Here is a 25684-nt window from a genome sequence, read left to right as displayed (position 1 = left end):
GCTCTATCCATGTGTATCTAAAAAGATAGTTTGACAGCATCATAATAATGATCTTTCAAAACCAACGCGTTCTGCTATGTAATTTTTCTGTGCTTCCATGGTTAAGTAACTTGACAAGTCCTAATGAAAGCAGTTATGAAAAGTTGAAGCTGCTTATAAGTAAGTCTTAAAATGTCACTGCAAATTAATAGTTTGGTGTTTCTGTGGCAGGTCTCCACTTTGGATGGTGTTCTTGAAGTGCGGAATGAACATTTTTGGACCCTCGGATTTGGAACTCTGGTATGATCCTTAAATGTGAATTTAATAGTGACAAACTTGAGTGCCCTGAGTCACTAATGACTATTACCTCTTCATCCTTGTGTTACCAATTCCCTGATGTCACTCCCTCGTATTGTAATAAATATCAATTAACTCTTATTGTAATAAACTCCTATGGTTAGATGCCTCACAGCACTAGAGTCCCGAGTTCGATCTTGACCTCGGGTGCTGCCCGTGTGGAGTTTGCACATTCACCCTGTAACTACGGATTTCCTCCGGGTGCTCCGGTTTCCTCCCACATCACAAAGATGTGCGGGTTTGTAGGTTATTTGGTCTCTAAAATTTCCCCCAGTGTGTAGGAAAAGAATGAGAAATTAGGGTAACATAGAACTAGTGTGAGTCCATGGTCGGTGTGGACTCAGTGGGCCGACAATCATTACAAACAGTAACTTTGTAATATCCCACATGTTCTGTCATTGCAATCGTTTTTTTTCGTATGGAATTTCTTTTTTCCCTTTTGCGGTTCAGCTTTCATTTTGGAAGTGGGAGCAAGTCATTTTAAAAAGTAGGTTTCAACTGAGTTCAATAATGATGAAAGCAGCCAAAAAACTTAAGTTATTAGCGTTGTGAAGAAGTGATTAGGAGATGGGGTTAGAAAGATCTGAAACTTAGCTTGACTCCTGTTCCTCTCATCATGTCAGGGTAGGCTGAAGCACAACATAGTCCGAGACTTGATTTCAAAAATTGGCGAAAACAGTAAGGAAACAAAGCATTTGTAAAAGTAAGTCGATGAGTGACATCAGGGAATCGGTTACACAAGGTATGAGTACTGTGAAATGGGCTTTTGGATTGGATTATAGAATCTATGATGCAGAAAATCACGTTTTAGCAAATTTGAGAGCATTATGAACATGTCAAGGTTAATTGTATTAACTGTAGTCATAGTCATACAGCGTGGAAACTGGCCCTTCACTTGTCTACACCAACCAACATGCCCCATCTACACTGGTTCCACCTGCCTGCATATGTGCATAACCCTCTAAACCTATCCCATCCATGTACCTGTGTAAATATTTCTCAAACGTCAAGATAGCACCTGCCACAACTACCTCCTCCAGCAGCCTGTTCCATACACCCACTGTGTAAAATGTTACCCCTTAGGTTCCTATTATATCTTCCCTCCCCCCCCTCACAATCTTCAAGCTATTCAATATGATCATGGCTGATCATCCAAAATCAGTACTCCGTTCTGGCATTTTCCTCCATATCCCTTGATTTCCTTACCCCTAAAAGCCAAATCTAACTCTCTCTTGAAAACATCCAGTGAATTGGCCTCCACTGCCTTCTGTGGCAGAGAATTCCACAGATTCACAACTCTGGGTGAAAACGTTTTTCCTTATCTCAGTCCTAAATGGCCTACCCCATATTCTTAAACTGTAACCCCTGGTTCTGGACACCCCCAACATCAGGAACATTTTTCCTGCATCTACCCTGTCCAATCCTCTAAGAATTTTATATGTTTCTATAAGATACCCTCTCATCCTTCTAAATTCCAGCGAATACAAGCCCAGTCGACCCATTCATTCATCATACGTCAGTCCTGCCATCCCGGGAATTAACCTGGTGAACCTACGCTGCACTCCTTCAATAGCAAGAATGTCCTTCCTCAAATTAGGGGACCAAAACTGCACACAATACTCCGGGTGTGGTCTCACCAAGGCCCTGTGCAACTGCAGAAGGGCCTCTCTGCACTTAAATTCAACTCCTCTTGACAACATGCCATTCGCTTTCTTCACTGCCTGCTGTAAATGCATGCTTACTTTCAGTGACTGATGTACATGCACACCCAGGTCTTGTTGCACCTCCCCTTTTCCTAATCTGACACCATTCAGATAATAACCTGCCTTCCTGTTCTTGCCACCAAAGTGGATAACCTCACATTTATTAACATTATACTGCATCGGCCATGCATTTACCCACTCACCCAACCTATCCAAGTCACGCTGCAGCCTCCTAGCATCATTCCTTGCAGCTCGCACTACCACCCAGCTTTGTGTTATCCGCAAACATTTAATCTAAACTAGTCTAAATCCTTAACATATATTGTAAACAACTGGAGTCCCAGCACCGAGCCTTGCGGCACCCCACTACCCATCACTGCCTGCCATTCTGAAAAGGATCCGTTAATTCCTACTCTTTGCTTCCTGTCTGGCCAACCAGTTCTCTATTCATGTCAATAGTCTACCCCCAATACCATGTGCTCTGATTTTGCACACTAGTGCGGGACCTTGTCAAAGGCCTTTTGAAAGTCCAGATACACCACATCCACTGACTCTCCCATATCCATTCTACTTGTTAAATCCTCAAAAAATTCCAAAAGATTAGTCAAGCATGATTTCCCCTTCATAAATCCATGCTGCCTTTGACTGATCCTTCACCACTTTCTAAATACACTGCTATAACTTCTTTAATAATCGACTAGCTTCTTCCCCACTACCGATGTAAGTCTAATTGGTACACAAATTCCCCGTTTTCTCTCTTCCTCCTTTCTTAAAAAGTGGATTTATATTGGCTACCCTCCAGTCCACCGGAACTGATCCAGAGTCGAGAGAACATTGAAAAATGATCACCAATGCATCCATGATTGGGCCACCTCCTTAAGTACTCTGGGATGCAGACCATCAGGCCCTGGGGATCCATCTGCCTTCAGTCTCAATAGTTTACCTAACAACATTTTCTGACTAATGTGGATTCCCTTAAGTTCCTCCCTCCCACTACTAGATCCCTGGTCCCCTAGTATTTCCGGGAGATTGTTTGTGTCTTCCTTAATGAAGACAGAACCAAAGTACTTGTTTAACTGTTCTGCCATTTCCTTGTTTCCCAATATAAATGTACCTGTCTCTGACTGTAAGGGACCTACATTTATCTTCACCTGTCTCTCACTGTAAGGGACTTACATAAATCTTCTCTGGACCTTATCCAGCTTGCCAACATCTTTCCTCTAACATGGTGCCAAAAACTGAACACAATACTCTAAATATGACCTATTATTGGAACAAAACCAATTGCAAATATGTTTCCAAAACCTCGCCATCAAATATTTGACCGTTTGAGTCATTCTGCAAGATTCAAACTGCTGTGACAGGAGATCAGGCACATTTTAAATATTTTTTTCCCTGTTGTGTATTTTCCCATGTAATTCTATCACCTTTGTTTATTTTCCAGCTTTGTGTCAATAAACCATTAAATGTCACTGTTTCTCCTCATAGACACATATAGAGCTATTGCTTCTGTGTAAAAATAGATCTTGCAACATTTCATTTAAATTCACTTGGGAAATATTTCTAAACAAACAGACTGGTTCACAAAACATATTATCATTCTGTATTCGCAAACATAGATACACATGATTTTTTTGGGTGGCAGAGTTAATAAATGTGATCACAAATTTATTCTTTTAATGACTTTCGCAAGTACATGAATCAGGCTTTCGTGCTTTTATTAGGTGTGTGCAATGCATATGATACGAAACTGGCTGCAAACAGATAGCTGTGTTTGGACCATATTGGAACATGTTTCGGGAGAGCAAAATGTTTAATCACTTGTTGCAAACAATTAGACCCAAGAGAGCAAATCAGCATCTGAGAGACAGGTCTCAAGCCACATCAAGTGCGAACATGTCACACACTCAGACACAGTAGAAAATCTGAAGTAACAGGTGTGAAAATAGATTCTAGATCCATTCAGTTGTTATATTTGTAACACACATACTTTCCATTCAAATCCCTCTGCACCTTATCATATGAACTTTTCTTTATGCGTACCCTAAATGCATTTGGTGCTGCTGTTTGCTGATGTGGAATATTTCATTATTTTTTAGCTCTTCCCCTTCTGAATTCCAATTTTAATTTTCAAGTTGCTATTTTATAGTTGCTCAAAAGCTGCTATATGTTCATAGGTCATAGGAGCAGAAATAGGCATTCGGTCCATCGAGTCCACTCTGCCATTCAATCATAGCTGATCTAACTTTCTCTCTAAACCCCATTCTCCTGCCTTCTCCACATAACCGTTGACACCCTTACTAATTAAGAATCTGTCGATCTCCACCTTAAAAATACCCAATGGCGGTCTCCACAGCCATCTGTGGAAATGAATTCCACAGATTCATGACCCTCTGACAAAATAAATTCTTCCTCATCTCCTTTCTAAAGTTACATCCTTTCTAAAGGTATGTGCATTTAATACATGATGCTGGGTGGAAAAGTTTCATTTTCCATCTCTCGCAGCACCTGTTTTAATGAATCAAGATTTGCATCACAATTTTCCCTGATTGGAGTCCAGAAGGACCAGGTGACATGGTGATGAATGGCTGGAATTTCCAAATTAACATTGCAGCTCTTACCGTGGCACCTTGGTGTAAATAGAAACCACCACAGTGATATCACTTACGCTAAGATTACCATGTCAAACCTGCGGCATTCTGATACCTGCTGCTCTTGTACATTGTGGTCTAATACCCACTAGTTATCTGCCCAGTACCCACTAGTTATCTGTCCACTAACTGCAGCACAGTGGAATTTTAGTGTCGTTGAAAGGTGAACAAATTCAACAGCTACTTTGCATGCAGCAAGATCTCACGAGCAGCATTACAGCTAAGGTCACGATAATCTACCCTGCTGTTGTCAGTCGAGATGCGAATATCAGCCTTGACTTTCAGAACTCCCCCATTCAAAGAGTGTTATAAGATCTTCTACTTCCACCTGACAGTGCAGACAATGTTACACTGAAACGCTTGACCAGAAATGTTACTCCTCCATGACCTTGCATAGTTTTTTAGTTATTCATGCAGGGCATGTGCTCCATGGGTAACTATTTTTTTGCATCTTGTGTTTGCAAAAAATGTTTAAAGAAACTGCTGAGCTTTTTGCTTTTTTTTGATGATGGTTGCAGTTTAAATTGTTAATTTCCTTGCCCTAGTAAGATTAATTAGATGCCGAGCCGTTTGTTCCTGGTGGGGATATTTCCGGTGAAGCACATATCCCAAACAATTGCGGAGTCATTCCATTGCTTTTATCTTTTGCATGCAGAAGGTGGTGTCCCTGGCAACATTCTGGAGGATACTCTAGACCATTAGTTTCTCCTCTAGATTATTAATAACATAATCACCATGCTACCATGCTCTTATAATCTGCCCAGATGAAGTGATACATTGAGTACAAATGATAGGATTCATGGTATTTCTTCCACCATATGTCCGTTAATTATGCTTAAGCACTTACAGGCATAGGTTAGGGTTTATTATTGTCACGTGTACTGAGGTACAGTGAAAAGCTTAGTTGAAAAGCAGATACTGCACGTAATATAATCGTCAAACTCAATTACAATAGGTAGAGCAAAGCGCAAGATACAGAGTGCAAAATAGAATTCTCAGCATTGTAGTGCATCAGTTTTTGTAAATAGATAAAGTCCAATGTCATGAATGCAAGAGCCCATTGTGATTGGTGCATTGGACGGGGGAAGGGGAGGGAGGTTTGGAGGGCTGAAGTGCCCCTCCCTCCCAGATGGCCCCGTCCTGCCTTGCGAGTGCATTGTGATGCTTTTTGCCGAAATGGGTGAGTTTGAAGAAATCGGGCTGTTTTTAAAATTTCAACAATTACAAAAACTTCGGAAATATAGGTGTAAATGCAACGGGAAGATGTTTATCGCCACCACGGGAGAAATGTGAGTAGGATGTGTGAAAATGGGAAGGCTGTGGTCTAGCGTTTGGAAGAAGATAGGAATTAACCAGATTGACACAGAGCCACATTGTGGGTTCAAACGAAGCAAAGACGTTTGATTATATATAGAGATGTGTAAGAAAACATGTAATATGGGGAAGGCCACCCGCACAATTCTATGTTGTCACTTTCAGGGAACCCTAAACTTGAACCCCAAGTTTTGTTTAGTTTATTGTCAGAAGTGAAATAGCGTACTTCCAGTCACCAAAGATTTCCATGAAAGCCGTCAGTGTCCCTCTACATTAACAGTTGGTAGAGTTGATCGCAAATATGATAAAATCTCAGATAGACACAATATGCTGGAGTAACTCAGCAGGACAAGCAGCATCACTGGGGAGAAGGAATGGGTGACATTTCGGGTCGAGATCATTCTTCAGTCTGAAGAAGAGTCTCGACCCGAAACGCGACCCATTCCTTCTCTCCAGAGATGCTGCCTGTCCCAATGAGTTATTCCTACATCTTGTGTCTATCTGAGATTTAAGCCAGCATCTGCAGTTCCTTTTTACACATGATAAAATCTCAGTCAGGACCCAAGCTATCTCTTCTCATTGTTCACTGTGGCTATCTGGAATGGGTCTCATCGTGTCCAGAGGATTTATCAATCCGTATGCATCCATGACATTCCAACACCTCCACTTGCTGAAACTGACGTGCTCCAGACTATCCACGTATTCCTCCCTGAGCGCACTATCTTCCTTTCCTTTCCCTTGGTAAAAACCGATGTATTCATTTAGGACTTCATCAACACCTCCGCACACAGGTCTTTTTAGTCTCTAAAGAGACTCAATATTTTTTCTGGCTGGCCTCTATTTGCTGCTGATACACTTACAGCCCACTATAAGTATGTACCACTCTTTAAATGCTGTATAAATATAGTTGCTGAATTCAGCATTTTTAACATAATTTTGCATTGAAATCTCACCATTCTTTAATGTTTTGTTTTCAGTAAGATAAGTAACTCAATGCTATCGTTATTCCTTTTACTTTCTGCTTTAAAAGAAATATAACTTAAAGAAACAATTTTGAGATTTTATAAAATACACGTGTTCACGTTACTTTGTGTACACTGCAAACTGAAGAAAGGCCCCGACCCAAAACTTTGCCTATCCAGGTCTTCCAGAGATGCTCAAAAGAACATCAAGTGCTGGGGTAACTTAGCAGGTCAGCCATCATTTCTGGAGAACAAGGCTAGGTGACATTTCTGGTTGAGACCCTTCTTCAAACCATGCCATATGCCTTCTTCACCACCCTATTGGGGTGGAAGATTGCAACCTTCACGTGGTCCGCCCTGTTTCGACCAATGCAATCAACTCGACGTGCACAAACGGAAGATCAAATAGAACAAGTTGTCCGACAACTTTAGGCTGTGCACGCCACACGAAAGAAGAAAAAGACCACCCTACTTATCTATATTGCCACTTTCAGTGAACCTAAAGGCTGAAGAGGTGTCCCAACCTGAAAAGTCACCTATCCATGTTCTCCTGAGATGCTGCCTGACCTGCTGAGTACCTCCAGCACTTTGTGTCTTTCAAACCAGCATCTGCAGTTCCTTGTGACTATACTTCTCTGCATTCTAAGGGTTCCTGTTTGAAGCGTGCTTCAGTGTAGCTGTTGTATCAGCTGTATTCACTGGATTTGTTTACTGTTTGTGACTCTTAATTTTGCTATTTAACTGTTTTGTACACATGTATATGCCATATCCTGGAAATATGTCCCTGTGGGTTATAAAACAAAGCACAATAACATGTTATGGTGATTAAAAGAATGAAAAATATTATGAGTCCTTTACCACAGTGACGCAGGAGTAGTGAAAAAAACCATCAAGGCCATTCCGTTCTCTCAGTTAACACGCTGTTATTGATTAATACATGATGACTGCCTTCAGAAGGACCTGTGGCTTGGTTTTGTGACTCGTAAAGTCTTACAGCAGGGAAATAGGCCCTTCAGCCCAACTCGGCAATGCCGACCATGATGGCCCGTCGAACTGTCCATCCTTGGTAATAAGGTAGCAAAATTGTGAAGTGAGATTGAAAAAGAAACAATGTAGTTAATATTGTAGGTATATTTGCAGATGATACCAAAATTAGTGGTATAGTGGATAGTATAGAGGAATATGTAAAGCAGAGAATATCAAATATCAGCAGAGTCTAGCTCTTTCTGGAAGGTGGGCCAAGGGAAGCCAACCGAGTTTAGGCATTATACTTTAGATATCAAACTAGGGCAGGAGTTGAACAGTAAATGGTAGAGCCCTGAAGAGTGTTGTGGAACAGAAAGATCAAGGAGAACAGGTGTATGGTTCCCTGAAAGTGGCGATTCAGGTGGGCAGAGTGGTGAAGAAGGCATTTGGCATGCTTGCCTTCATTGGAAAGGGTATTGAGTACCAAGATTGGAACCTCATGATGCAGCTGTACAAGTCGATGGTGAGACCACACATGGAGTACTGTCTGCAGTGCTGTTCACTCAACTACAGGAAGAACGGTATTAAGTTGGAAAGGATGCAGAAAAGATTCACCAGAATATTGCCTGCAATTGCAAACTTGAGATATAGGGATAAGTTGAATAGGGCTGATGAGAATGTTGTCTTAGCAACAGGAGCATGAGGAGTGACCTTATCGAAATATATAAAATCATGAAGTGCTTGGATAAAGCCAATACTCAAAGTCATCTTCCCAGAGTAGAGGATTCTAAAACTGGAAGGCATAGGCTTAAGATGAGAGGAGAGAGATTTTAGAGGGATCTCATGGGAAACCTTTCCCACCGAGGATAAATAATATCTGGAATGCTCTGCCAAAAGAAGCTATAGAAGCAGATACAATTATGACTTTCAAAAGACATTTGACAGGTATATGAATAGGAAGGATTTGGAGGCAGGCAGGCAGGCATGTGAGGACTAGCACAGAATGCCAACCAAGTTGGGCCATAGGGACTGTTTCCATAGCTCTATGACTCTGACTGATGTGCTGAATATTTGTATTCTTACAATTTCATAAAGAGTTCAAGTAAGGTATGATTGGAGATGTTTTATAAACATAGAAAAATAGGTGCAGGAGTAGGCCATTCGGTCCTTTGAGCCAGCACCGCCATTCAATATCATAATGACTGATCATCTAAAATCAGTATTCAAGAAGGAACTGCAGATGCTGGAAGATCGAAGGTACACAAAATTGCTGGAGAAACTCAGCGGGTGCAGCAGCATCTATGGAGCGAAGGAAATAGACGACGTTTCGGGCCAAAACCCTTCTTCTAAAATCAGTACCCTGTTCCTGCTTATTCCCCCATATCCCTTGATTCCTTTCGCCCTAAGAACTAAATCTAACTCTCTCTTGAAAACTTTTTTTTGACTGATTTACAAACAAACCTAGGTCTTGTTGCAAACCCCCTTGTCTTTATCCCCTTTTATGTTGGTGCTGCTGGTCACTTTGGGGATAAACACAGTATCTCAAATACAATACTTGTAGATTTCCCATATTAGTTATCTTACTGAAATTTATGTCACAAACTCATAGATGAAGGGAATCAAAGTTTCATTAGCAAATTTGCAGATGACACAAAGCTGGGTGACAGTGTGAACTGCGAGGCGAATGCTATGAGAATGCAGAGTGACTAGGACAGGTTGGGGGAGTGGGCAGATGCATGGCAGATGAAGTTTAATGTGGTTAAATGTGAGGTTATCCACTTTGGTATCAAAAACAGGAAGGCAGATCAGAGCTAGATAGGGCTCTTAAAGGTAGCGGAGTCAGGGGATATGGGGAGAAGACAGGAATGGGGTACTGATTGGGGATGATCAGCCATGATCAAATTGAATGGCGGTGTTGGCTCGAAGGGCCGAATGGCCTACTCCTGCACCTATTGTCTATTGTCTAAAACTGCACTTTGTAAAAATGGTTCAATTTGCCATGCTACAAGTTAACACCTTTACACAGAGGGTGGTGGGTATATGGGACCCGCTGCCAGAGGATGTAGTTGAGGCAGGTACTACAATAATATTTAAAGGATGGTAGACACAAAATGCTGGAGTAACTCAACGGGGCAGGCAGCATCTCTGGAGAGAAGGAATGGGTAACGTTCCGGGTCGAGGCCCTTCTTCAGACACAATCTTTCTTACACAATATTTAAAACACCTGGACAGGTACACATTTAAGAGGGATATAGGCCAAATATGGGAGGGGGAACTAACATAGACGTGACGCATTAGTTGGCACGGCCACGTTGGGGCCGATGGGCCTGATTCCGTGCTGTTTTATTCAATGACAGACTAATCAGCATGCTGAAATGCAATAAATAGTCAGAGTCAAACAGCAGGGAAACAGGCCCTTCAGCCCAACGTTCCCATACCAACCAACAAGTCTCATCTACACTAGTCCCACCTCCCTACGTTTGACCTATATCCCTCTCAACCAATCCTATCCGTGTATCTATCTAAATGCGTCTTAAACGTTGCAATAGTACCTGCCTTAACCACCTCCTCCAGCGCCTCATTCCATACACCCACCACCCTTTATGTTAAGTTATCCCTCAGGTCTCTGTTAAATCTCCCCCCCCCCCCCCCCCCTTAGCTTAAACCTATGTCCTCTGGTTCTCAATCGCCTCACTCTGGGCAAAAGACTGCATTTACCCAATCTATTCCTCTCAAAAAATGTTGTGCTTTTCAGAAAAGCTCCAGACATTTTTCTTCAGAAAGGATAATTGAAAACAGGGGCATAATTAATTGAAAAGATGAACACGACAAAAAAGCTAAAACCGCTTAGAAAGTTAACACTAGCACAGCTTGAACGAAAGTAAACAAATAATTGTAGCTCCGGGGAATTTTAGAGATTTACTTGGATCTGTCTGGTCATGTTCTGTCATTTGGATACAGTCACAGCCAGTGAAAATAGTCTGTGCAGCGCCATTTAATACTGTCCCAAATGGACTGCCATCGCTGTGCTTCAGATGGGGAAGTAAATGTGCCATCCTCAGGTGTGTTTAGCATCAGCAAACACTCTGGATAATGCATGTTGAGGCACTCCAGGGATGTCGTACACAAACATATATTTTGTTTCCAGCCTTTAAGCAGTGCAGCGTTCTAACAAACCGACAGTCTTTAGGGGACAGGGATCCCCGGGTGGCTGTGAGGTAAGCGTTTTGTTTCATTTTGTTGGATTTCTATTCTATTGGAGAATATTTCTATTCTCAGCAGCATTACTGCATTAAAGTAACAAAGATGTTTTTCAATACGTTATATTGTCAGTGCCCTTGCATTGCTCAATTAAAGCCAGATAAGAAATGTATAAAATACACTTGTTTAGGCTTCTTGCATCCCTGAGTGAGGTGCCATTTCTTAAATTACCCCTGATGTGTGCCAATCACAGGTAGTCTGGGACAACCCATTTCACACTAATGGATCTTTGGCATTACAGTGCAGATGCATGCCAGATACAAATCATTCAATTGTGTAGTTTGTTGAGAGACTGGGAGCGACCTTAAAATGGAAACATTCAGAGGTGGTTTAAGAATGAGGCTCATCACCATCTCAAGAAGAGTTGGATAGGGACACTAAATAACGACCTTGCCATCGACAGCCACATCCCATGGAAAACAAACAACCGAAAAAGTGCTCATAACTTTCTCGTGCTGTGATATTACATTATCATGAGCTGGTATCTCTTGTAGGGCCTGAGCTGCAATGTCTTGCTGACAAGTATGAAATTCCTCAAACACAATAGGGAATAGATAGGGTGAATGCACAGAGTCTTTTACCCAGGGTAGGCGAATCAAAAACAAATGGACATATGTTTTGAGGTGAATGGGTCAAGATTTAATACGAACCTGAGGGGCAACATTTTCACCTAGAACTTAGAGGGTATATGGAGCGACATGCCTGAAGAAGTAGTGGAAGCAGATGCTATAACAGCATTTGAAACACACATGGACAGGTACATGGATAGGAAAGGCTCAGAAGGATATGGGCCAAGCACATGCAAAAAGCGAGTTCGGTATTCCGAAAAACGCAAGGAATCATGGGATTTGTCAAAGGTCACTTGCGATAAACATTCTCGGCAACTGTTGCATGAATACAGACCTTGCGTTTCATCCGTAGTCAGGATCGAATCCGGGTCTCTGGCGCTGCAAGCGCTGTTGAATTGCTACTGGACCCGTCCCCTCCCGAGTGTCCCATCCCGGTCCGGGGGCGACTGGAGATGTCCGGGGTGACCCTGGACTGACGAAACACCGGCCCGGAGCAGTGGCGGCCCAGGCTTACAGCCAGCGGGGCGAAAAAGTGCTAACTCCAGCTCAACTCTGCCTGTCTTGCTGGGTTAACCGACAGCCCTGGACTGACGACGGGACACCGGCCTGGAGCAGTGGAGTTAATGCTTACTCTCCACGGTGCTCCGAGTCGGTATCCCGGCAGTCCAGGGCTGTCAGTTTACCCGGCGACAGAGGCAGAGTTGAGCTGGAGTTAGCGTTTCTTCTCCGTGCTGGCTGTAAGTCTGGGCTGCCACTGCTCCGGGCCAGTGTCCCGTCAGTCCAGGTCACCCCGGACAACTCTGGCCGCACCCAGTCAGGGATGGGACACTCGGGAGGGGACGGGTCCAGTAGCAATTCAACAGCGCTTGCAGCGCCGGAGACCCGGGTTCGATCCCGACTACGGATGAAACGCAGGTCTGTATTCATGCAGCAGCACAGCTGCCGAGAATGTTTATCACGAGTGACCTATGACCTGGGCATGCACAGTCGGAATACCAAACTCGCTTAATGGGACTAGCTTAGATGGGGCATCTTGGTCGGCATGGTTGAGTTGAGCCAAAGGGCCTGTTTCCATGTTGTACGACTCTATGACAATGTGCATCACTGTGCACTGGAAAATATAGTGGATGATACTGGACAAAGCTTTATTACCTCTACCTCCACTTCTACAGACCATGACTTATTCTGTGGATTACTGTACAATGACGGGCAGTATGCCTTTTAACCAAGTGGCAGCAAATAAGATGGATGGTTTATTTTTAATGGAATGTTGTCCAAGTTAATAAAGGACCTATAAGCTACATTTTAGAGCAGAACCACCTCATCAGACTAGGAAAGTTGAACCATCATAGAATATCAAATAGAACAGTACAGCACAAGCCATTCAGTCCACAATGTCTGTGCTGAACATGATGCAAAGACCATCACTTATCTACCTGCACATAACCCATGTCCCTCCATTCCCTGCATATCCATATGCCCACCCAAAAGCCTTTTAAATGCCACAAATGTATCTGCTTCAACCACCAATCCATACACTTACTACCAGTTGTGCCGAAAAATCTTCATCTTGAAATGTTAACTGTCAGGGTGATACAGTGTGGAAACAGGCCCTTCGGCCCAACTCGCCCACACCGGCCAACAATGTCCGAGCTACACTAGTCCCACTTGCCTGTGCTCGGTCCATATCCCTCCAAACCTGTCCTATCCATGTACTTGTCTAACTGTTTCTTAAACGATGGGATAGGCCCAGCTGTTCCATACACTTACCACCCTTTGTGTGAAAAAGTTACCCCTCAGATTCCTATTAAATCTTTTCCTCTTCACCTGGAACCTATGTCCTCTGGTTCTTGATTCCCCTATTCTGGGCAAAAGACTCTGTGCACCTATCCGATCTATTCCTCTCATGATTTTGTTTACCTCTTTAAAATCTCCCCTCATCCTCCTGCGCTCCATGGAATAGAGATCCAGCCTACTCAACCGCTCCCTATAGCTCACACCCTTGATTCCTGGCAACATCCTCGTAATTCTTTTCAGAACCTTTTCAAGCTTGACAATATATTTCCTATAACATGGTGCCCAGAACTGAATACAATATTCTAAATGCGGTCTCACCAATGTCTTATACAACTGCAACATGACCTCCCAACTTCTATACTCAATGCTCTGACTGATGAAGGCCAAAGTGCCAAAAGCCTTTTTGGCCACTTTATCTACCTACGACTCGACCTTGGAGGAACCATGCACCTGTACTTCTAGATCACTCTGCTCAACAACACTACCCATAGGCCTACCATTTACTGTGTAAGTCCTGCCCTTGTTCGAGTTCCAAAATGCAACACCTCACACTTTGTATTAAATTCCATAATACTCGGTTTCTCATTCTACAGATACTGCCTGACCTGAGTGTTCCAATATTTTCTCGGGGGTTTTCAGATTTCCAAAATCTGCAGTTTTTTGATATTTATAATTCATTCTTGGTAGACAAGACACCTTTAGTTTAGTTTAATATTGTCACGTGTACCGAGATAAAATGAAAAGCTTTTATGTTGCGTGCTATCCAGTCAGCAAAAAGACTATATATGATTGCAATCAAGCCATCCACAGTGTGCAGTTACAGGATAAAGGGAATAACATCTAGTGCTAGGTAAAGTCTGATTAAAGATAGTTCGAAGGTCCCCAATGAGGTAGATGGTAGCTTATGACCACTCTCTAGTTGGTGATGGGATGTCTGTAGATTTCCTCAAAAGCCTAGTTATTAATAGGATGGTTCAGTTGCCTGATGACAGCTGCTAAGAAACTGTTCCTGAATCTGGAAGTGTGTGTTTTCACACTTGTGTACCTCTTGCGTGATGGGAGAGGGGGAAAGAGGGAGTGACCAGGGTGAGGCTGGTCCTTGATTATGCTGGTGGCCTTGCCGACGCAGCATCAAGTCTAGATGGAGTCAATGGAAGGGAGGCTGGTTTGCGTGATGGTCTGAGCTACATCCACAACGCTACACTTTCTTGTGGTTTTGGATGGAGCTGTTCCCAAACCATGCTGTGATGCATCCTGATAAAAGCCTTTCTGCGGCGCATCTGTGTAAGTTGGTGAGGGTTGTTGGGGACATGCCGAACATCCTAAGTCTTAGACATTAGGCAATAGGTGCAGGAGTAGGCCATTGAGCCAGCTGTGATCATCGCTGATCATCCACATTCAGTACCCCTTTCCTGCCTTCTCGCCATATCCCTATGACTCTGCTATTTTTAAGAGCTCTATGCAACTCTCTCTTGAAAGCATCCAGAGATTTGGCCTCCACAGATTCACAACTCTCTTTTCCTCATCTCCATTCTAAATGGCCTACCCCTTATTCTTAAACTGTGGCCCCTGGTTCTGGATTCCCTCAACATCGGGAACATGTTTCCTGCCTCTAGCGTGTTCAATCCCTTAATCTTATATGTTTCAGTAAGATATCCTCTCATCCTTCTAAATTCCAGTGTATAAAAGCGCAGCCGCTCCATTCTATCAAGGAAGTAGAGGCATTGGTGAGCTTTCATGGCCATTGCCTCTATGCCTTGTCCTGGACTAATTGCTGGTAATATTTATTCCTAAGGACTTGACTTTCAACCATTTCTACTTTGGCGCCATCAATGTATACGCGGTATATGTACTGCTTCCTGAAGTCGATCACAATCTCCTTTGTCCTGAATACACTCCTGATGGGTTTGGTGGGCATTTTTCTGGAATTGTTAAAATCTTTGCGGTGAAAGTGTACGCAGGAATGCTGTTGTATCAGAGGTGCAATTAAGGAAATTGTGTTTTAGTCCCAAGATTTGCAGATTTTCACAGATTCTATGATTTGTTATACAAGAACCGGTTAATCTACTGTCATGTCTAAAGGCTCCATTACATAAGAAGGCAGTTTTGCATAGGCAGTGCATCATTCCAGTTTTTCTTAATGTGATTTCCTCATTTTCCTTAATGAGGAAATGAAAAAGTCTTACATCCTAATGAAATTGAAAATATGTCGGCTACAATAACTTGGTTAAAAATGCTTAAATTCGTGAGTCTTTAATACATTTTTAAATTCTGTGCATTATTGACACTCTTGAGTAAATTTATTTTTTTCTTCGACATGCGTCTAGAACCCCATTGTGCTCTCTTAATCACATCTTTGATCTTTACACCTATTTCTTAAAAGTAGACCAATAGTAGCACACATCTGATGATGATGGCCAACTTGTTTTTGAAGGATTTTTTTAAAATTTTCTCTTTAAATGGGCAATGTGTAGGATCCTCTGTGAAAGTGGAGAGAATAACAAACTGGATTAAGCTTCACACTGGATAAGAATAGACCTGGGAGAACCAGCAATTTTAAGGCAAAAGAAGCTGTGTGTTAGCTGTGTGTTAGTTTACTACAAAGCCACTGCATTGTAAAGGGAGGACATCTGAGAAGCAGCACCTTGTCTTCAAACATTTGTTGCTTGTGCTGTGTGAAATGCTTTGTGCTGTCAGTGGAAGGCATGTGATCCCTGTGGAGAATTTCATTCAATGTCCATAGAATGTAGTTTAAGATTGTGGTTTACATTAACATTTTTCATAAACAATTAATTATTTTGTGGCTTTCACAGCCAGTTAACCCCTACCTCCATCCCACCCCATTGCTTTGCTTTTCCGTCTAGTGGTTTGAGCTCTCTTAACCTCCTTTCATTTAATACCCGGCGGCACAAGGGACTGCAGATACTGAAATCTGTCGCAAGGTGTGGCACAGCGGTAGAGTTGCTGCCTCACAGTGCAAGAGACCCTGACTACAGGTGTTGTCTGTACAGAGTTTGTACGTTCTCCCTGTGACCCCGTGGGTTTTCCCCAGGTGCTCTGGTTTCCTCCCACAGTCCAAAGACGTACTGGTTTGTAGGTTTATTGGTTTTGGTAAAATTATATATTTTATCTAGTGTGTAGGATGGTGTTGGTGTACGGGGTGATCGTTGGTCGGCACGGACTCGGTGGGCTGAAGGGCCTGCTTCTACACTGTATTTCTAAAGTCTAAAAAGGAGAACAGCTGGAGGAACTCAGCAGGCCAGGAACAAATAGAGACCCCTTCAAGATGAAGGATCTCAACCCGAAACATCGACTGCCCATTTCCTTCCAAAGATGCTGCCTGATCCGTTGAGTTCCTCCAGCTGCTCTCCTTTTACATTTGTTTGACTTAATGCTTGTTCCTCATAGTCAAGGCATTAATTATTGATTGACACCCCTCAACATTGTGGTTTATTTAAAGGATAATGAAACTGGGAATGATTGCAAGGCAGTAATCTGAGCCAATATCATAAATCATGAGAATGAAACTCAATCAGGTATCTAAACTCTTTAGATGAAATTACAGCACAAAATCATTCCACAGAAATCACTTGTCCTATTAATAACTGTGCAATGATTTTATTTTGTTTTAAGTAGCTTTGGGTAATTATCAACGTATATAACCTTGGCTTGCACTTCCTATAATTAATATGTAGAAACAAGGAACTGCAGATGCAGGTTAATACACAAAAGTACATAAAGTGCTTGAGTATCTCAGCTCGACCCGAAACATCACCCATCCATGTTCTCCACAGAAGTGCCTAGGTTGCTGATTTACTCCAGCACTTTGTGCCCTCTCGTGCGCAAATTAATAGTTTGATATCAGAAGAGCCAGGCCCCATATTGTAAACAGGTATAACATATTTGAAGATAGGCATAACTTCTGACAACATAATAAAAAGTTAATTAAACTTGTGTGTGTTGTGTACCAGCACACTGCTAACTCATGGCCTGCAGAATTAGAGGAAATGGATAGTATTTCACTGTAGCTCAGTACATGCGACAATAGTCCCACTAATTTCACTGTTGTCCTGCATAGTTTCACTGTTTGTATAGTTTCACTGCATTACCATCTCCATGGCCAACAATGGACCATTGTGGACTCCACCTTTCCTTGATCATCGTTGCTGGCTTTGATTTGTTGTTTTACATAGCTTTCATTCATTTGTTCTTTGTACCTTTTCATATCTCTAGTTTCCCTCTCAAATGTTATTTTCTTCACTGTATTTGAATGGGAATTAATCCATTTTTATTTATTAACGCAGTGAAATATATTACCTAGAAAAGTGAGTGTAGTCCCTTGAGTAATCTGATTTAAAACCAGACTATTTTTAACCAAACTATGAACTACTACATTCCGTGGTAATTGGTTTCTTGATACATTAATTATATTGTTCTCTAAAAGCATTTTAAAAAATGTACCAAAAAAATCCTGTGCTCCAAAAAATGAGCAATTTATAGAAGCTTATCTAATTAACAGAATTGCCAAAAAATAATAATTTCAAGGAAGGATGAGTTGGCTGGTGTGGGGCATAATGAGCAGAAAACAGACCATTTTTAATCGCTTCCCATGGCCTGTCCCATTTGGCCGTCATTTGCGCGTCATTTACGCGTCACGACGCACGTGTCATGACGCGCACGTGATGCGCGCATGGTGCACATTACACGAGCATGATGTGTGGTGATGAAGGCAGTGATGCGCGGTCGCGCGCAGCTCCCCAGGATTTTGGGATGTATAAGATCTTTGCGCGCCATCTGCATGATGCGCAAATGACGCCCAAGTGGGACTGGCCCTTAATGCTTTAGAACTTGGGGGACAGAATGGTGGCGCAGCCGTAGAGTTGCTGCCTTACATTACTAGAGATCCGGGTGCTCCGGGTTTCCTCCCACACTTCAAAGATGTACAGGCTTTTGTAGGCTGATTGGCTTTGGTAAAAAATTGTAAATTGTTCCTAGAGTGTAGGATAGAACTAGTGTACAGGGCAATCACTGGTCGGCGCTGACTGGGTGGGCTGATTTCTGCGCTGTATCTTTAACCAAAATAAATTAATATGATAATATTCATCTTTCCAATGTTATTGCCTATAAATCTTAAAATATGCCATCCAGTGTGCTCTTCATGTTGGTATGGTCACCACATTGCTGATTAATTACGTTAGTCATTTGTTTTACTCTTGATATCCTGAACTGTTAGACTCAGTCTTGACCCATCAGCATCAAATATAAAAGCAAACCAGTCAGGAAGTGACATGCTGATTCCCGCAATGGCTGACAAGCACACATCGATAATCATATAATTTATTTTTGGCCATGTCACATCTAATTCATTTTTGTACGATAGTTGAAAAGCCAGAAACTTGATTGCAGCAGCCATCCCTGTCGGATTTTTATTCAATCGAGTAATGTGCGAGTGCTCCAGATTAATTTATAGTACTTAATGTGCTTCACTAAGATCTGGATTTAGGGATTACAACAGTATAAACAATGGTCATTACTAATGATTTCTATGCTGAACAGCTGGAGCTTTATTCTGAGGACTGTCATGGATCAGCTGGATGCTTCAGGATTGTTGATCAGGATGATTTCATCTGTGGACTGAAACTTGGAAAGACTCCAATTTTGAAAGGCTGTCGTCAGTTCCTATTATCATCGAGGTCACTAACTATAATAGTGATTAACACCTAAACATTGTTTTAAAGCAGAGATTGATAGATTCTTGATGAGTAAGGGTCACAAATGCTACGGGGAGATGTGGGAGAACGGAGTTAAGGGGGGAAAAAAAGATGAGCCAAGATCAAATGACGGGACAAACTTGATGGGCCGAATGGCCTAATTCTGCAACTATGTCTTATGATGATCTTATAAACATCTGCTAAGGTGTTTTCACGTGTAGAGGTATATCTCCTGTTTCAAAGCAATTTATCAAGACAGAAATTCTGAAAATAATAATTCTCATTAAAATCTATCAATATGAATGAATTAATAAGTTTATTGGCCAAGTATGTTCACATACAAGGAATTTGCCTTGGTACCCTGCCCACAAGTGACAACATAACATACAGTGACTATTAGGAATGACACACAAAACATTAAACATTAATAATAAAACATTATCATTTAAACATGTGATATACTGGTAAATAAAATACCAGAGCAAAAGGAGGCTACAGATTTTTGGTTATTGAGAAGAACTACTACTCGTGGAAAAAAAGCTGTTTTTATGTCTGGCTGTGGCAGCTTTGACAGTCCGGAGTCGCCTTCCAGAGGGAAGTGATTCAAAGAGTTTCTGGCCAGAGATGATCTTACCCGCTCGCTTCCTGGCCCTTGCAGTGTACAGTTCATCAATGGAGGGAAGGTTGCAGCCAACAACCTTCTCAGCTGATCGGACAATTCGCTGTAGCCTCCGGGTGTCGTGCTTGGTGGCTGAGCCAAACCAGACCATGATGGAGAAGGTGCGGACAAACTCTAAGATGGCTGTATAAAATTTGACCATCGTTGCCTGTGGCAGATTGTGTTTTCTCAGCTGCCACAGGAAGTACATCCTCTGAGTGCCTTTTTGACTGTGGAGTTGATGGAGGCCCCACATTTAAGGAGATGATGGTTCCCAGGAACTTAAAAGGCTCCACAGATGTGACTGGTGTTGTTGATGGTGAGTGGGGTGAGCGGAGGGGGAGCTCTCCTAAAGTCCACAATCAATTCCACTGTCTTAAGAGCATTGAGTTCCAGGTTGTTGTGATGGCACCAGGACGCCAGCTGTGTCACTTCCTGTCTGTAGACAGATTCCTCCCCATCCTGGATCGGTCCAATCATGGTTGTGTTGTCCGCAAACTTGTGAAGCTTTGACAGAGGGGTTTGTGGAGATGTAGTCATTGTTGTAGAGAGAGTAAAGGAGAGGGGAGAGTACGCAGCCTTGCGGTGCTCCTCTGCTGAGGGTCTGCGGGTCCGAGATATGCTTTTCCAGCCTCACATGCTGCTTCCTGTCTGTCGGGAAGCTGGTGATCCACCGACAGGCCCTTCAGCCCAACTCCTTCATGCTGCCCAAGATACCCCATCTAAGCTAGTCATATTTGCCCACGTTTGGCCCATATCCCTCTAAATACTTCCGATCCATGTACACGTCCAAGTGTTTTTTAATCTAGCTACTGTATATATCCCCGCATCGGTTGTGTTTCCATAGTGGGTTATGATGCTCATTTTTTGTGCCTATAGTTTAGGTGCACCTGAGCTGTATGAGCAAAATCTAGGCTTTTACTCTGGTCGACTTTGCAACAAAGAAAGTGCAGCATTATCAGAAGTGCCTCCTTTTGATTAGATGCCAAGTTCACTTTTCCAGCAAGTAAAAAATGCCTCATAGCAACATTTGCAGAAAACCGATTCTGGTCACTCTATAATCCTCATTCAATATAACTTTCTTTCAAATAAACAAGTTATCTAGACATCATCATTTGCTTTGTGAGAATTTGCTGTGTTTTATTCATTACATTCATTACATTCAGTACATAAAGTAAATTGGCTGTAAAGTAATTTGAGAGGTTGCGAGTCCATAAAAGATACAAGTGTAACTATTTACAGGCACCTCTCGTTTTACGAGTGTTTGATTTATACATTTGTGAAACAACACTCTTGTTCCTTTAATACCAAAGCTTGATTTATGTGCAGGTATTTTCGGAACAATGCTCTCAAATTTAATGCTAACGGTGTAATCAAGTATATATTTAATGTACACGTTTTTGAATTACGCGATGCTTTTCAAGCACGTAATCCCCGCGTAAAATGCGGGATGCCTATATTTGTAAATGGAAAGCAATTTGGTCAATGGAATAGATTCTACATTAAGAATGGTACAGGTATCAGTAAATAGCTCAAGTAAAACCTGAAACTGTTTGCAGTCTGAGAAAATTGACATGAGAGTGGAGTCCTCTCTTCATTTTTACCTTCACTGTCTTGTTTACTTTTTATATGATTTACATTTTCCTCTGAAACGGGTTTCTGTAATATTCAGGGACTTTTAAAGTTGCATTGGTGTCCGGAATAAAGAATTCCAAAGTTTCCAGGGAATTTTAGCAGATAAGAACCAATGCATCTGCTAATTCTGCAGCCTCTTCCTTTGAGACTGATGAATGAACTCAGCGGGTCAGGCAGCATCTGTGGAGGGAAAGAATATCCAATGTTTCGGGTTGGGCCCCTTCCTCAGACTCTAGTGATAGGTGTTTACAGATGCGGGGGGGGGGGGGGGGGGGGTAGGGGAGGGGAGAGGGGAGGAGGTTTGATTCGAAGTTGGGCAGAGGAAATGGCAAAGGTTGGAGGTGACAAGTGGCTGGAGGAGATAAAAGGATAGATAGATAGATAGATAGATAGATAGATAGATAGATAGATAGATAGATAGATAGATAGATAGATAGATAGCCTTTTATTGTCAGGTAATGAAAGAAGAAGTCAAATGTAAAGGGAGGGATACAGTAAGTGGAATAGGACAAGGATAGGGGAAAGAGAGGGTATAAATGGGGAATGTGGGACTTGGGGATTGCTTGGGAGATGAGCGTACAGAGGTAGGGGAAAGGAGCAGGGTGAGTGACGGGGTGAGTGACAAGTATGGGACTTAGTAGCCCCTCTTTATTTGCCTTGTATTTACAGGTTGTTTTAAGTTCCTCCCTCCATGAAGCTGGTTGAGTATCTATTATTGTTGGAAAGTTTCTGGTACCTTCTACTATGAGGATTGATCCAACGTAATTATTTAGACTGTCCAATTCTCTTTTTCATTATTAATTCTCCAATCATATCCACTACATTTACTTTAGATTCCCTTGCTTTTTATATCCTTGTAGCTCTTAATGTCTGTTTTTGTATAATTTCCTGCTTCTTACTCCACCCTACCTCCTCTTTAGAATTATTTGAGTCATCCTTTGATGGTTTGTAAACATTTTCCAATTGTCTGACGTGCCTCTGATCTTTGTATGCTATCCGTAACTTCCATAACCACAGATCCTGTACTGTTTTTTTTCTCACTACAATATATTTTGCACATTTTAACAACCCAACCATCACACAAACCAACCTCCCTTCCATTGTCTCAGCAAGGCCATCAACATAATGAATGACGAGTCTCAACCCGGTCACTCCCTCTTCTGCCCTCAAGAGTCAGAAGAGGCAAGAGTACAGAAGTTTGAAAACGCACACACCAGATTCATGGACAGTTTTGTCCTAACTGTCATCCTATGAATCATCCTATCAACAACTAAAGAGTGGTCCTGAGCTATTATCTACCTCATTGGAGACCCTTGGACTATCTTTAATTGGACTTTACTGGACTTCACTTTGCACTATATATTATTCCCATTATCCTGTATCTGTACACTGTGGATGGCTGGATTGTAATCATGTATAGTCTTTCTGCTGACTGGATGGCACGCAACAAAAAAGCTTTTCAATATAATTTGGTACACATGACAATAGACTAAACTAAAAGAAAAATGTGATCAGACTCTTGAATGGACCTCTCCTTTTAATTTAGTTTAGAAATACAGCGCGGAAACAGGCCCTTTGGCCCACGGAGTCAGCGTCGACCAGCAATCCCCATACACTAACACTACTCAACACACACTAGGGACAATTTACAATCTTTACCAAAACCAATTAATCTACAAACCTGCACGTCTCTCATGTACTAAGGATAACTGATCTCCAAATCTACTTTGTTTCAGCCTTTGCATTATTTTTTATCTGCTCTGTACCTGTAAAGCTATGGTGTAGATAATGGTTCTTTATTTATCTTGCACTATCGTGATCAGTTTGCGTGTGGTATGATTATCCTGGGCAGCACGCAAAACAAAGTTTTACACTATTTCTCAGTGCAGGTGACAATAATAAATCATTGCCGATATTATCTGTTGCAATATCTTTTCTGGTGTAATGAGTGTGTAAAAAGCTCTTGTTTCTCTCTGCTCAGGTTGGCTCAGTGCACGTACGGATCAGGAGAGATGCAAACGAACAATTGGTGCTGGCTCACGTGACCAACCGTCTATCCGCACTTGTCAAAACGTTAACTGTTCAGATCTTTAAAGATGATTGGGTTCGGCCGTCATTAGTGACATCATCAATCCCAAGCAACATACTGAACCCACTGGACAGTGCCAATCTTACCCCAGTGTCAGCTGCCAAGCTCCCGGATGGCATCAATCCCGTCACCTCCACACCAGCAAAGCCAACCAGCCCTCCTCCCGAGTTCTCCTTCAACACACCAGGTAAGAACATCAACCCGGTGATCCTTCCCACTGCTCCTTCAACTCGCCCTTATGGCTTAGGACTCAATCATGGACCTGCTCCGTATGGCAGTGCGTTTAGTCAGGGGATCGGAAGACCCGGAACTGGAGTAACTCAAGGATTCAGATCTGGATTGAGTAACATTCCAAACAAATACACAACAGGTACTCAAGGATATGCCAACCAGTTCAGATAATTGGTGCAGAACAACACTCCATGATTTGAAGACAACAGACTTCTTTAAGTTGATTCTTTAAGCAGCTGAATAAAATATTTTAACTGCAGAGCTTATATTTGGCATTATTACCTCTATTTTTAAACATTTTATGTATCTGCCCTTCAAATCATATGTCCTTCTCAAATTGTTTGGTAAAAAAATAGATAAACCATTTGCCTACATTTATAATTTTGACTGGGAAGGTCAAAGACTTGCTTATATGCTTTATAGCTGACCATCATGCTGTGTAAGATGTCACCATAGTGACAAATCAACGGACTTGCTCTTTTGCTTTTGCCCAATACCTATCTGACAGTCTGACTGAGATCTGAGATCCTGCCATGTCGTGGAATGATGGTGCACAACCAGACATGGAGCGCAAATCTTTGGGATGGTTTCATCTTTCAGGTGACTGCAGCCAATCACGCCAATGCCTTTTGTTTCCAACCACTACAGTTATTTCATTCGTAAGAACATAAGACACAGGAGTAGGATTGGGCCATTCGGCCCATCGAGACTGCTCCACCGTTTGATCATGGCTGATCTATTTTTCCATCTCAACCCCATTCTCCTGCCTTCTTCTCGTAGCCCGCCACCATGTTTTCCTTTCTTACAACGGTGCTGAACGATCAACATGGATGGCACTAATAAAGACTTCAGCTTGGCCTTGGTGATGATCTTTTAGTTATGGCAATTCATTTTTGCAAGTTATTTTTTATTCCCTGAATCTATTTTTTTTTAAGCAAAGGGTATGATTATTGATATCAGTGTTACGAAGCTTCAAAATTATGTTATTTTGGAGACAGCGAAGTTTCCACAAAGTTAAATGGACAGACTATCTGTGGGAAGCACGGCCTGTATGGCTGTTTCTGAATCCAGGGTCTTCGTGCATTTGGTACAATAATCCTTCAGGTATTCCATTGTAATTAGTTTATGCGATTATGCTCTAAGCTTGAATTCACTGCGAACTGGATTGTCAGTGTAAATATCATCTGGATAAAAGTATTGACTTTTATGTTCAGAGACATGAACTGTACAGCTGATACTTTTATTCAGAGGTTTTCAAGAAAAATATGTGGATATACTTTATTTAAAATACTAAAAATATGTATAAATGTGTGCTGTAGTTTGTACAATAGGTATAAGTTTGTTATATTTGGCATCAATGTACATAAACAACTTTTTGAAAAAACTGGATCAATTATGACAGAAGTAAATGCAGCCTGGTGTGAATATGTTAAAGAAAATGTGTTTTGTTTTACATAACTATTCTATTGACCAATAAAGTGAGTACCAAAATGGCAAACTGTTGTGGTATCAATTAATCAGTGCAGTTTTGCACTTGGCACTGCATCACAATAACTTACAGTTTTAAAAACACATTTAATTTTTAAAGCATTTAATTCTAATGCTTTATACAGCACAGAAACAGGCGCTTTGGCGCAACTTGCCCACGCCGACCAACATGTTCCATCTATACTAGTCCCACCTGCCTGCGTTTGGCCCATATCCTTCTAAACCTACCCTATCCATGTACCTGTCAAATTGTCTTCTAACTGATGTGAAAGTGCCTGCCTCAATTACCTCTTCAGGCAGGTTACACAAAAAA

At 41.9% G+C, this 25684-nt stretch overlaps 1 protein-coding gene across 1 annotated transcript in view; it reads left to right on the top strand.

Moving 5' to 3' along the window:
- slc30a6 (solute carrier family 30 member 6) overlaps positions 1-25381 on the top strand; it is a 108761-nt gene extending 83380 nt beyond the window's left edge. Inside the window, exons 14-15 of the mRNA XM_055639538.1 lie at positions 211-279; positions 23545-25381. Of these exons, the coding sequence (XP_055495513.1) occupies positions 211-279; positions 23545-24054 (579 nt within the window). The 3' untranslated portion in view covers positions 24055-25381. The remainder of the gene's footprint in view (positions 1-210; positions 280-23544) is intronic.
- The last annotated feature ends 303 nt before the right edge of the window (positions 25382-25684 follow it).

This window comes from Leucoraja erinacea, chromosome 8 (genome assembly GCF_028641065.1).
Source record: "Leucoraja erinacea ecotype New England chromosome 8, Leri_hhj_1, whole genome shotgun sequence".
Taxonomy (NCBI): Eukaryota; Metazoa; Chordata; class Chondrichthyes; order Rajiformes; family Rajidae; genus Leucoraja; species Leucoraja erinaceus.
The sequence above is the reverse complement of the archived record's forward strand: the minus strand, read 5'-3'. Positions and strand labels throughout refer to the sequence as shown.